This window comes from Gambusia affinis, linkage group LG09 (assembly GCF_019740435.1).
Source record: "Gambusia affinis linkage group LG09, SWU_Gaff_1.0, whole genome shotgun sequence".
In the NCBI taxonomy this organism is placed as follows: Eukaryota; Metazoa; Chordata; class Actinopteri; order Cyprinodontiformes; family Poeciliidae; genus Gambusia; species Gambusia affinis.
In genome coordinates, this window is record NC_057876.1 from 27,622,290 (window position 1) to 27,636,470 (window position 14,181).

At 37.1% G+C, this 14,181-nt stretch overlaps 1 protein-coding gene across 10 annotated transcripts in view; it reads right to left on the reverse strand.

Moving 5' to 3' along the window:
• The window catches only part of rapgef2b (Rap guanine nucleotide exchange factor 2b), a 100,209-nt gene that overhangs the window by 57,154 nt on the left and 28,874 nt on the right, over positions 1 to 14,181 (reverse strand). For all 10 annotated transcript variants that reach the window (XM_044126699.1, XM_044126694.1, XM_044126692.1 and 7 more), the window contains exons 2-4: positions 12,143 to 12,213; positions 9,350 to 9,406; positions 1,576 to 1,659 (exon numbers count right to left, since the gene is read on the reverse strand). In XM_044126699.1, coding sequence (XP_043982634.1) covers positions 1,576 to 1,659; positions 9,350 to 9,406; positions 12,143 to 12,213 — 212 coding nt within the window. The remainder of the gene's footprint in view (positions 1 to 1,575; positions 1,660 to 9,349; positions 9,407 to 12,142; positions 12,214 to 14,181) is intronic.

Below are 14,181 nucleotides of genomic sequence, written 5' to 3' on the forward strand. Positions count from 1 at the left end.
GACTTCAGAATTTGCAGCACAATACTGGTTATAAAGACAAGTTCAGTTATTAAAGCCAAAGAAAAAGAATACAAGTCAAAACACCACTGTTTTTGGAGGCAGAAATTCTACACACTTTGATAGTAGTAACAAAGAAACCAAACAAATAATGTATGAATATCCTGATTCACATATTTACAACGGCTATATAGCTTTAGGGGGCCACCAGGCGGGTTCCCATATTGCTTCAGCAGAAGAATATTGAAACCAACAAAAACATAACTCTAACATGGATGTACAGCAGCTAAATGGCAACACAGTATCACCCACGTTTTCCTCATGAATCCAGGAAAAGTGGGTGGATTTGTGAAAATCATGAGGGCTAATTCAACATTACGAACCAAAAATAGAGGCCTCTGTAAGAAACAAGGTTTGCATGTTGTGAAACGGGTATTATATAGAATCTTGGCATCTTGGAGTGTTGTCTGATGTCGGCTGACATTTGCAGTTCATGTTATTAAAACAATCAACAGCTTCTCTTTCCAAACTTTCCTCCAACATGGATTTCCCATAATATTCAGATTCAACACCAACATTATGTTTTCCTCAGGGTCAGAGCCAAATTAATGAGTCTAACTGCAACAACTGATCAGCTTCTGCCATCAGCCACATCGGCCTCTGTTTAGTCAATGACATGTTAACTTTTGCAATAATATGCCCATCTCTCTACTCTAATAATAAAACTCAAAAGTTGGTCATTAAGCAGTTAATGCATCATATTTACAATTTCAACCAAATGTAGAATCTTAAGAGCGATGGTCACATCAGTTAACACATAAGCTCATTATTCAACAGTGGCTAAGTTATTTCACAACCAACACTTAGTAAAAGCTTTAGGGACTGAAGTCAGACGTTTGGCTTTAACCAACCTGCAAATTATTATCTGGCATCCAGATCACAATTTCACCTTTGTGAAACTGAGGTTTGTTTCAGACTAGATCAGCATCTCTGATTAAATTCAGCCATTTTAAATTCCTCCCATGTTCATAAGAACCCAAAGAATGACCCGTTAAGACCCCCACTGCAGAGCCAGGAGGGTTCTGCTCCAATGGCTAAAGCTTCAGCCACAAGCTCAGAGTGGCCGTAGGTGTGTTATGCAAGCCTGAAGGATAAAAAGATCATTGTTTCCAAACCTCCCACAGATAGAGTTCCACATTTTTACAGCTTTGGTTGTGAAATCCCAGCTCTTTAACATTTCGGTTTTGGGTTCACTGGGGCTGATCAGTGCAGAGTTCAGGGAGACATTTCAAATTCTGTAGATTTAGCTCTGTAAATTCCTCACAATTCTTTGTGGTGAAAGAATTATTAAGTTTAAACAATTTTGTAAAGTAAAAAAAGAAAATGAGTCATGATTGAATTCTACAGAAGATATGAATAAGTTATAGTGAACAAGATATAGTGGTCTAGAATATCCAGATTTTACGTTTTCTCTTTCGACTGTGAAAGTATGAAAACTAAATGGTAGAAACACCACTGTTTTGATGTTTCAAGAAGATCAAACTTTCCAATAGCACTGAGACCGGTTGGGGATCTTACCTGCTTCTTGGAAGAAACATGGACTCCTTGATGAAAACCGAGCCTGACAACAGGATGTACCAGCAGCTTCCCACATCATCTGGGCTGAAAATCACAAGCAAAGACTCAAATTACTACCAAGAATGAGAAACAACATTCCTATAGTTTTATACACAGTTATAGTGTAACAGTAATAATCAGGCGTGTAAAAGCTTTCATTGTTAGTCTGATAATTGTCAACACTTCCCTACAGTTACTTTGCAGGACATTTAGCCCCTGTTATCACTCAAATCAAACAATATTAGCTCTTCACACCTCAAAGTTCTTTAATAGCATCTCTTTGTGTCATGCATTTCATAGCTTTGGTTATCAAAGTAAATGCATTTAGCAATATAATTTTTTTTTAATTAATATGTTTTAAATTTACTCCCAGTATAACTCATTGATGTTTGTGGTTGTTACGTAAAATAAACATAAGCATCAATTTAATAGGCACTTTCATAAACTCATCTTTATACTTTACATCAACATTGTCATGTATTCATTCATTAGTTTTATCATTAATTGTGTCATACAGCATAAATAACATAATAAAACTAGAAAAGAGCTTCTTAAACGGGAATATTAAACAACTGCAGCCCCTTTTTTGACAGTATACAATATATTTTCTCCTGGATGAAACATTCATAGATTTTGCTTTAAAATTCCAGTTTGTAGTAATTTGTGGAAGAAGAATGACTAAAAAGGTAGCAGAAAACAAAGAGAAAGCTTTATTGGAGACGCACAGACGGAGTAGTATTATGAATGCACAAACCAACCACAGCATGACCCTGCTGAGGGATGCAGACAGAGAATCTGGGCGCTACAGACATAAACTCACACTGACCCTCACATGATGCAATAGGAAGTCTAATCATTACAAGAGGACAAACAAATCCAGAGAGTAAGTCCAACCCACATGCAAGGAACTTGCCTTCTGTTGAATCTTTATGAATATTTGTTTTAAATCACCAAGTTATGCAGCCTCAAACCATAGTAGTTTTTTTTTTTATTTTTATTTTAAAGCACAGTTAGCTGGTCTGAGAGATGCTACGATGGAAGAGGTGATGGACGGGATTTTAGGGTTCAGACAATATCTGACAACTCATTAGTTTTTTGGATCTTCATGAGCAACACTTACCTTTTATTTTCAAAAGTGTTCATACAGAACAAAAACATTGCTACATGATTTTTTTTTAGTTGCGGCAATAAGGAATAGTAAAAACTGAAAAAATCAATCTGACTTTGCTAGAGTAACTTTAAATAAATTCTGAGTGTCAGGTTAGAAATTAATAGATCAATTTAGAAATCAGTAGATCAATTCCATCATTCCACAAAAATAGAGTAATAGTCTCACCACCTTTTACCTTTGGCACCATTTACAGGATTTTAACGAGTCAGTTGTTTATCGTAGTGGAACTGCGGATAACCCACGAGGATGAGTTATGTTTTTCATTTGTCTTTTATCCCTTGAAGGGGCAATATTATGTTTTCCAGCCATTGAGTATCATTTCATAGCACAATAAAGTAACTATTTTACCTCCTGCTGTTATAAAAATGCTATATATGCTATATAATTTTTTTTGTCAAATATGACAAAAAAAATAAAAATTAACTTCGTAATTTAATGCCTTGAAATTGGGTCTCTGTCTCTTTAAGAAACTCGAAAAAGTTGATTTTTACACATTACTAAAAGAAAAGGTTAGCTTTTCCCCGAACGGACAGCAGCATTTTTTTAAAACGGCGCGCCATTGTGGCCACTGTCAATATATGTGCTGTGTGGCAGCTGCAGACAGTAAAGAGGAAGCAGAAATTTAGAGAAGAAAACATTAATATGATGCGTAATCTTGAGTTTTTAACCGGTAATGTGAGGTGAACCCAGAAGCTAAACATCATCTCTGCTGCCCAGATATTTAGCTATTAATTCTTGAAAGTCATGAGACCGACAAAAAGTCCAATTTAAGGGCTAAATTGGACTTTTTAATTAAAAACAGCGAGGGAAATCACACATGTGACACTGCTTTGTGGTTACAGAAAAGTAAAGGATGGGTGAACCTATTATACACCTGCTCCTACACAAGAGCATACATTTCAACCCAACACCTCTGTGCTGCTGACTTGTTCTTTTTTAATCAACTCTTCCTCCTCCTCCACATTTTCTCCTGACAGAATGTAAAGTCTCTCATTTATTTCAAAAGGAACCATGCTCCATTTTCCGCCGTCTCTTCCCGCTCTCCCACATAGTTGCTCCTTACTTTCATGATCCTTCTCTGCATTGGGATGAGCACAAACAAAACCTTCAATTATTAATAACCAGCAAGCGCAAAACGAAGGAAGCATCTAACAGGAGGAGGAGGAGAGCGCACCAAAACAAAAAAGACACAGAAAGAAGATAGGGTGCTCTGGGATGGTTTGACTGATCTGGGTCATCCATACAGGAAGCAATAGTCAAACGCTCCCACTGTCAAAGCCCACAGAGAGGCCTGGAACAATGGGGAGTCTGTTTGTGTGTGTGCACCATGGAGGTGGAGAGGTGAAGCCTTGAAGACAAAACCCTTCCAGTATGTAGAGTTTCAGAAAATGAGCTTTGACTCATGAAACATGAAGCAAAAATTAAACTCCCCTTATGATAATCAATGATTAGTACAATTCAAGTTCAGAAGTTCATAACTCTGCACTCCTCAAATTTCAGCATGATAACCACTTCCCTTCTGGCAGGGCTCAGCTGGATTTTTCTGGTTTGAGCTCCAACTCAAACATCAGCTAAAAAAAAGTATTTTTTATTTTTTATTTTTTGCTACTTAATACATTTTTTATCTTTGTTATGTGGAAACTTAAAAGGTTATTCCAAATCACGAGATTTTATCTGTTACTCATAAGAAATATATGTTCAAAAGAGTCAAATATTCTACATTCTAAGAGTTTTTTTAGTATAAATGGACATTATCAAAGTAGACATGAAATCAAAAGTAGATTTATATTTCCACAAGTTCATACAAATTCTCTGAAGATATCTGTCTTACATAGACTCCTGATCTAATCAACTCCAAACTGATTTACAGATTAAATTCTTAATTTATATAATATTTGTTGTTTATTAGAATGGAAACGATAAAATTAGACTAAGATATATAACTATAAATACATAAAAAGCTAAGAAATTAAAAGTTTAATTTAATATTTATTCCATCCATGCAGGAACCTGACAGGATATAAACAAACATGAAACATTTTCATCTTGAATATATAAAAAATCATGGAGAATTTCTGTTTTCATATGGGTTTAAAATCAATAAATAATCTTAATACAAATGATGTTTAATAAAATTATTTAAATAAAAGCAGCTATTTTAACATGACAATTATGATTTCCTTATATGTGAAGCAGTTCATGCTACAATATATTCCAAAACGGCCAAACAAAGATGTAAGAAATTTCCACCAAAACAACACAAAACGAGGAGTTGCGGCACAACGGTGGTTTCTCTCCGCTGAAAATAAAACAGCAGCAGTAACCATTAAGATGTTATTGTATAAAATTCTCCAGAGACTCAAAGCCACAATATGTGTGCAGTGTTACAAAATAAAGCCAACAATTCTTCTACAATAAGCAGAACCAAAAACAGCTCGAGTGTCGAGGTGAGAGACATTGCTACCTTAGTAGGATTTTTTCAGAACAGAATCAAATATTTCCTCCTTACCCAAACCTGTTCCGTCTGTGCTGAATGTTGGTTAGATACCAAAACGTGAAGAGATTTTAATGAGGTTGCTTTTCCCCACAAAGAGCTTCAGAGTTGCTCTGTGAGCCTCACAAACGTAGGAAATGTCACTCTGGAAATAAGTACAGTGCTGTGAAACATTATTTACCCCCCTTTGTTTTAGTGCTGTTGACAAAGATGTTTCAGATCATTAAACACATTTATTATATAAAAAAAGATAAACTCAATAAGTACAAAAACGTAGTTTTCAGTGACAATTTCATTTACCGAGGGGAAAAAAAGCCAGAAATTCTCCTCTTTTTGTTGTTAGTCTTATGACCTAAGAGGAAATCACTGGTTGCCATCATGATTTAGGAACTTTGGATCAGCTGTTTGTGATATTCGCACCCTCAGCAATTTGTGACCCAACCCTGATGTAATGTCCAACATCTGGTGACTTCTACTCCAGTTCATTTTTCACAAAACAATGTTCAACTAACTGGTCAGAGATTTGATGTTTTATGGACAATTTATGATCTCTAGTTTTTGAAAAGCTTGTAAAAGCCAACATAATTTTTTATGAACCAGAATCATTTTCCAGAATCACTTTTAAGAACTATAACTTAAGAATATAACGAGAAGCTCAGAGGAGGGGATGAAATCTGTTTCTCACTGCATCCAGATGTTTAGATTAGCGAACATCTAAAGTTATTGAGGAACACCAGAGGTGGAATTAAGAACTTTTGGGTGATAGTGGTTTCTTGGAGGTTTTGTTGATCTGTGTGCCGAATAATCAGATATTGTTTTAAGAATTAAAAAAATAAAAAATAACTGAGGTCATTTTTGGTATAGTCATACAAACGGCGACTGATATGTCTTCTGGAGATGATTGAGAGGCCAATGGAAATGTCTGGAACAGAGTTAAGTACAAAGACCATTATGGAAGCATCCACATGCTTTAACTGTTGCATACTTCTTGAAAACCTGACAGTGGTTTCTCAGTCTTTGTGTTGCCATCATGTGGGTGACAACTCCTCCGTACTACATTTTTGTCCTCGTCCTTTTCTTGGTGCAATGGTGGCACTGAAGTGACAGTGGTGATCTGGGGCTCATGTTCAGAACCATCAAAGTGTGTGTGAATAGAGGAAACAAGTCCAAAGATCCTGTGCATGTCTTTACCTGAATTAGGATTGTGTCTCAACCAGTAAAACTCAATGTTTTGGCACTTGTTGACTACGGTAAATGCAGTTACTGATAGCTGTTTAACCACATGCCTATAGACAAACACGACCTCTACCATCATGCAGCATGCCAGAGCTGCATGTGCTTTGAAGCCTATGGCTTTGATTAAGGGCCCAGTGCAAAACACCTCAGAATCTACAAGAACTTGTGAGATCCTTTCTAAAGGTTTTCTCTGAAAAGAGACTCACCTCTGAACTGGTCATTTCAAACCACAGAAAAACTGAATTCCCTGTCTTTATTATTTATGGTTTCATTCATATTTTACCTTGCAGTGCTTCTAGCAATGATATACAGAATTAATGACTAATAAAAGAAACTTGTTACCACATACAAATTTTCAATATATATATTTTTTATTTGTACTTTCTGCTGCATAAATGTAAACAGCTTAAATCTGATCAGGGCAACACATGAGTCAAATATTCGTAGTTATAGGCATTCCTAGAAGACAGAAAAATGTTCCCACCGTTGAAAACATTGATGAAGGTTGAGCACAATAATGTTACGACCGTAAACCCTGGGAGGTTCTGCTTTTTATGGGATGTCATGTTTTCAGAAGATATTAGATGAGATTGCTCATATCTGTGCATATATATATAGTGTCAGCACTCCAGGGAGCTCCTGAGGCAGTGAATATGAGAACTGTTTTTAGAATTACTGTCTTCATCTTCCCATCATTACTCCAGGACCGCCAACAGCCACAGACAGTCAATGATCTTAGAAGTGAGTGCTTCATTAACTAACTTCTGAAAATTTCTCTGTAGGAGAGAAATACTTAGAGTCTGGGATTAGCCTAACGTAAAAATCGGATGGTTGAAGGAGAAATCCTCGTCTTATGGATGACAAACTCCTAAAGCATTTCTTTTCTTGTCAAACAGCTTCAGCCATATGATTAACATGATAACAGCCCTCCTCCCTCATTGGCTTTTCCAACCCTCATTCCACAGCATATTGCTGCTACTGTTCTAAATAGATAAAGACGTGATAATGGGCAGTTAAAGGTTTGTTTGATCCAAAGGAAAGGTCCGATTGAGTTCCCGCACATGACAAAACTCAATCTGAACCTCTGCTGTTTATTACCCTTGCTTTTATCAGGGAGTGTGCTGCACAATTTTTATAGGTTAATAAATGCAAACAGACACGCAACAGAACAGCTGTGCTAAAGTCATTAGAAAGAAAATGGCTATAGGCTTAGAAACTTGTAATGAGGAAGAGAGAAATAACCTGCTGTGTTTCTAAGAAAGTTTTAGTTCACAGATCTAACAGAGTGGAGCTGCTACATCACTGTTTCTATGAGAAGTCAGCTACAAGGCACACAGACTGCCTGGTTATAATCCTCAGCTACTTTACGAATGTGACACATGTAAGGAAAGCTTTACTGACTTCAGAGAACCAGGTTTCTATCTGGTTAAATGAACACGGTATGCTTGGAAACCTGAAGAACTTGCATCTCCTAATTTAAATTTACATCATGGATGATGAACTGATGCTTGGATAGATGGACAGAAAGAAAGATGAGCTATATGGATGGATACAGCTTCCATGGAAAAAGGGATACAGTCTGGTTATTGTTTTGAACTTTTCCACACATGGAAGATCCCTGAATAAAAATCCTTGTTGTTCCAGATTTAAGGACCGAATAAAGACCCTGGTTTATTACAGCAAAGATTTTCAGACCTTTGTGAAGGTAGAAAAAATCAGCGTCGTATTTAAGTATCATCCTATCGCTGATCTCCTAAAATTAAGAAAATCAGGGCTGATTTATCAGTGCACCAATGTTTACAGCGCTGATGGGAAACATTACGCAACAGAGGACTAAAATAACTTAACCAATCAGAAGAGAACACCACTCTATAGTTTGTGTGGAGGTTTTAACTTAATTACTTGTTTCTATGTATTTTGTTTTCAGATTGTTAGTTTCTCGCTGTGGTTAAAAGTCTTGGAGTATATTTCTCTAATTGTTCTGAAAATGTTCATTAAAAAAACATTTTTGGTTGCTTTTTGGCTTGTTTCCTTCAGTAGGTTAGGAGGATTGTTGATCAAAGATTACAAAAATGTATAACTTACTGTAAACAACATATACAAAAACTAGAAATGGTTTGTGAGATTGTCATGGCACAGTGTGTGGTTCCAGAGAGAATCGTGCTCAAACTTGAATCCGTTATTCAACCACTACTTAATCGGTAGACCTTTTGTTTGCTCAGCTGCTAAAGCACCGGGAGGATTTCTAGGAAGGTGTCGGGTCTTCTTCATTATCTCCTAAAACACATACGAGGAATGTGAAGGAAGACAAAATAACGGACACTGAACTCTTTCCAGCCTGTGGAAAAGCTTAGAGTTAATTAACAGACTTCATTCTCACCAGGGGTGTTAGGAAGTCGTCAGCATGTGACAGCAGTCAAACACTAAGTGTTGATTCTGTGAACCGCAGCAGTGGCAGCCTGTGGAAACTGATCTAACACATCCAGAAGATTTCAATACACCTCTCTGATTCAATTAAACCACAAATTATGTATCAAAGAAGCAAATGTAAAGCTGTGACCAGCTAACTTTCTACCTCTGGTGTAAAAGTTATTTTTCTCTTCTTAGCGGTGCTCAGATGACCTGAAGCAGCGTTTACTCACCAACAGGGGATTGCCTTAACTCCGACTGCACTTTAGACATTTGTTTTCATTTGCCTGCAACATTTTGTTTGCTCTGCTGTGTGCAGCCAGCCTGTTTTAGTTCATCAATAACATCCAGTTATTGCCAGGGTCAGAGCCTGTTTTAAATCTGTTACTTGCTGCATTGGTGAATGCACACAGTTTAGGACTTACTAGTAAAGCACTTCGTTGGCCTCGTGTCTCTCGTATCGCACCGTCTCGCACATTATTCTGTAGAAACAGAGCAAGAAAGACATCAGTCACCTGCAGTAATATCACATTTATTACAAGCATTAAAAACAATTACGTAAAAGCTTTAGCAGAGGTAAATATTAATTTTATGCTACATTCATAGACACATCCAGGACATTTTCTCAGATCTATTTCCCATCACTTTTAGAGACATGCAGTAAGTATGTTGTCAGGTGTTTAACACCTTCATAAATAACTGGAAGAAGGTGCTGCATGCTTGATGAGGAGAAAAGAGACAACTGAGACGCTGAGTTCCAGGTAGAAACAAAGTCTGATTTGTCTTCAAACATTTCTCCAGTTCATAAAATCCAATTAAATACTAATCTAGAGCTGCATGATATATGCAACTGTATTTTTCATCACCATTTTAATACGTACAACATCATAACTGCAAACGACCGACTGTATTCAACATTTTGTAGACCACAATATTTATAGGGACATGCACTGACTATGTGGAAGTCTCATCTCTAGACTTTTACTGACCTTGATGCATAGACTTTAGTTACCAAACTGTTTGGGCTCAATTAAAGAGGACAGAAGAGGAAGAAAAATGTGGGCTCATCACAAAAATATTGCAACCAAAGGAATCAAAGAAAAGGCAGCTTTTTAAAAACAAGTGAACAAAAATGGATTGAGATGCAGGGTTTCCCCCAAAAAACTTGCTAAGCCTGGTGGTTGGGGCACCGAGGAGGTCCACCATGTTTTTGTATTAAAAGATGTTAAGTAGACAGAAAAAGTAAAAATATTACTGGGTAATTACACGTTACATACATACATAGATAAATAGAGCAAGGCGTTGGGCAGCGTGTTGAGATGTAAACGCCTCATAATGTTTTGTTCACAAATAAAAGTCATTCTCACCGCTCGCTCAACTCACACCACTGAAAGCGTGACTACAAGTTATTCCGGCGGTTTATTCCACTGTTTAGGAACAGCTGCTGGAAAAGCCCGGCTTCCTCCATTTTTCATTGCTAATCCACCTCATTTGTTTTTGCCACTCCTCTTTAACTCTGTCTGGTTAGAAAAGTTGGCTTCCTTCTCTGCATCTACAATGCCTCCTTTTCAACTTCTCTGGGGTTTGGGGTCATAGGTCATGTATTATTTGACCTTTTGAGATGCCAGTCAGCAGCTTACAGATGAAGAAACAATACCTTACTATCAAGTTTGCACATCACAACAACTCACAAGGTAAAATATGTTCCAATAATCATCATAATCTGCTAATGTTACTTGTCATTCATCCTACCAGGTCTCTCATTGCCTTGTGACACCAAAATGATGTGCAGCAAATTTATACTTCATTCATCCTGCCATTAACCACCTGAAGGGTGGCAGCTTGAGTGTCTGAGACTTTCTCAAAGAAAAGCAATAGTGAAATGTTTACTTATAGATTCGATGAGTTAACACTGAAGATTAAAGCCAAGATTTGGGATTGACTGATCTAGAAAATGGAAAACTTTTTATCTAGTACAAATAAACAAGATTAGACAACTGACCTAGCATGCACTACTTTCTGCTCCAAGTGGCACCATGTTAACAGCCAAGTGCATTTGACAAGCAGCAGGTCTCATTTCTGAATCTCATGGTTCAGCTACATAAACATTTAAAAAGCCATAGAGAACTTTTCCCCATATGTGTAGAAATACTTGTGTCAGAGAACTATAGTGAAATTAACTATGGCGGGAAATCTAGTTGCACAATATTCAAAACAAACTAAAAAAAACAGTTGGGAAAAAGTAGCTGTGAAAGAACCACAAGAGAAAAACAACACATTCCTTGCTAGGAAAAACGTTGAGAAAAAAGGACTTCACATAATCCCATAGTTAGTGGGATGTCTGGAGGTTGGCAGGAGTGGTGGGCTGGTCTGTGGGGCTACGAGGACATTCCTGGGGATCCGAACAGGCAGGACTACAGCGGGTTACTGCTGGGCGGGAGGCCTCTGAAGGTTCAGGCGCTGGAATGTTCTCACTCACGAGTCGCACGCTGAAACATTGTTCCCTACTCCATATAATCTCTGTGTGTGCACACAGGCCAGAGTTCTAACACACACTGTTTGGAGAGCGAGGCAAAATAGGCGGGGGGGTTGATATAGAGGAAAAAAAAATCTAGAATTTTCACACATTAAATAGTTTGAATGAAAGTGGAAGCAGACAACAACTAGAAGAAATTTTACTGAACAGATTTCCATAATAAATATATATATGTAAATATATACCAGATATTAATTAGATATTAATTATTTCTATTATATATATAAAATATTATATATTTTTTTGTTCTTTGGGCAGCTCTTGTTGAAACTGAAAGACTTTTAACCTTGAAAATAAAATGTAAATGATGTTAATTAAAGCTGGAAAACGGTAAACAATCGAAACCAGATTGACTAAACAAAAAGATAGGAGTCAGGAAGAAGAGTCATGAGGTTAATGTGGGAAACAAAATGACTAAAAATAATGAGATTATTGTCAAATAGCACCAACAAGCAATAAAATGTGATTTTAAGGGTCTCAGACTTCTATTCAGTTTTATTTTAATCTTTTGTAAAAATGTATATTAAAATATTCTGGGTATCGAGTGTTTAGAGACCTTAGAGAATAAAAAGACCTTGTTTTCAGTCCTTCCTCAGCGAGTTCCAGTTAAGTTTTCCATCCTAGAAATGTACCAATAGAACATGTTTGTATCAGAATATCTATGTTTGGTGCAGACACTTGCCTCAGCTGGTGCTCCCGCAGGTTGGACAGAGCTTCCATCCCATGGAGATACGAGTAAACGATCTCCAGATCCTGAGGAAGAGGAGCAGAAGGTCAGTCAGACTTAGACCCATGCCAACTTAATCACAAAAGCTGTATGAAGTTAATAAATCATTTGTTGATGCCCTGTTTGTATGTTCTTGTGTAAATTATTCATCATTATAGTTGATTAAATTACTAATAGTTTGAGAAATAATTTTCTGACATCCCTGAGCTGAAATTATTCCTCAATAAATCTCATCTATAATTATTAACATTATTCTTGTTAAATGAATGTCACACCAATTGATGCATTTGAGCATTGGTGAATTATAATTATGCTTTCGCTTCAATAGTTATAATGCTGCTAGTTCACGCTGCAGAACATAAACCGACTGTCGGAAAACTCTTAACAAGCACGGCTTCATTGACACGTGAGTCTGAATGTTGGAATAGACGGCAATAAAGCAGCAGCCGAGAGGGGAAGAAATAAAAAAAGATCCACGGCTCAACTATAAACTCTATTCAATTACTTCATCAAGTGACCCAGTGAGTAACTCTGGGATGGTCTGGCTGTTGTCCAAGTCTGAGGTGAAACAAAGTGGCCCTCTCCCAGAGCTGGCAGACAGCACAGCCACCCCACTGTCTGCTGCTGCACACTGGGCCACAGACCTCCAGGCCCCGAGTTTGGGCTGGAGCTGCACGACTGGTGGAAGCTACTGGGAGGCCTTTGTAGGCAGAAAACTGGAGGTAGATGTGGCGACGGCAGTGCAGCGGGACAACAGAGAGCTTGTCCTGAGAGCCAGCCAGACGTCCACATCAAGTCACACTAAACGCACAGTTTGTCTCTGGGTTAAGTGTCTCACAACAACAATCCTGGAATTATTGAACAAACTGCTGCAGCAAACTGCAGGTCAGGTGGCTGAAAGAGATCCAACAATTTTCACTGACCTCTGTGCCACACACCGGGGCTCTGCTAGCTTAACGAGCTACGTAAACAAACAGCCCTCCATCACGCTGTGAACTCACTTGTCACCCCATGTGACTGTACATGGAAGAAAGTTATCAAGAAAGATACAAAGTATGACAGTTGAAAAAAGAAAATCATAACTAAATAAAAAATGTTCTAGAGGAAAAGAAAGCTGGAAAAACTAAAACCAAAACAAGAAAAACAAAAACAGAAAATTACTTTAAATGTAACAATGACAAAGGCAACAACATCTGTAAGGATCACCAAAGGGAGATTATAACAAACAGTCCTTCTAAACTTACTGTCTCCAGAAAACAATAAATAAGACTTACAGATAACAACTATAACTGTAACAATCAAGGTTATATTAATGTTGCCACACTAGACTTAATGTTTTAATGTTGTTAAATGGCAACATTAAAATAAAATGTTACCATTTTTTAAATGATAATATCATACTCATTTTAGTTTGGAAGCTGTATTTTCAGTTATATTGTGAGAATGCCATCCCATGCCTGATTCTACCTTTGATTTAACAACAAATAATAGGCAAGGCAAGGCAACTTTATCTATATAGCACCTTTCAGCCAAAGACAATTCAAAGTGCTTGTACAAAAAAGTTAAAAACATACAAGAAGATAATAAAAAAAAGTAAATTGAAGATCAAGCAGATTAAAAATGAACAAAATAAACATTACAGTTTTGAATATAGTTTAAAAAAACAAACATTTAAGAATAGGCAACGTCAAATAAGAAGGTCATTACAGATTAATTATGCAATAACATTAAAATGTTGCAAAGTATAAAAAATGCCTGTAAAAATACAGGTCAATTTGGATGCATATAGAGGTTAGCGTTGCCATGGAGATGGTTTCTTACACAGTGATATCCTCAGAAACAAGATTTCAATGTTCAAAAGTTCTGAAGAGCAGCTACTGTTAGATCAGCAGGGGCTATTGTAAGACAACTACTGCCACCTACTGGACGATAAAAGAACAGCAGTATAAACCACTGAATTCAAAAGCAGTATTGCCATTTTGTCAATGTTTGCT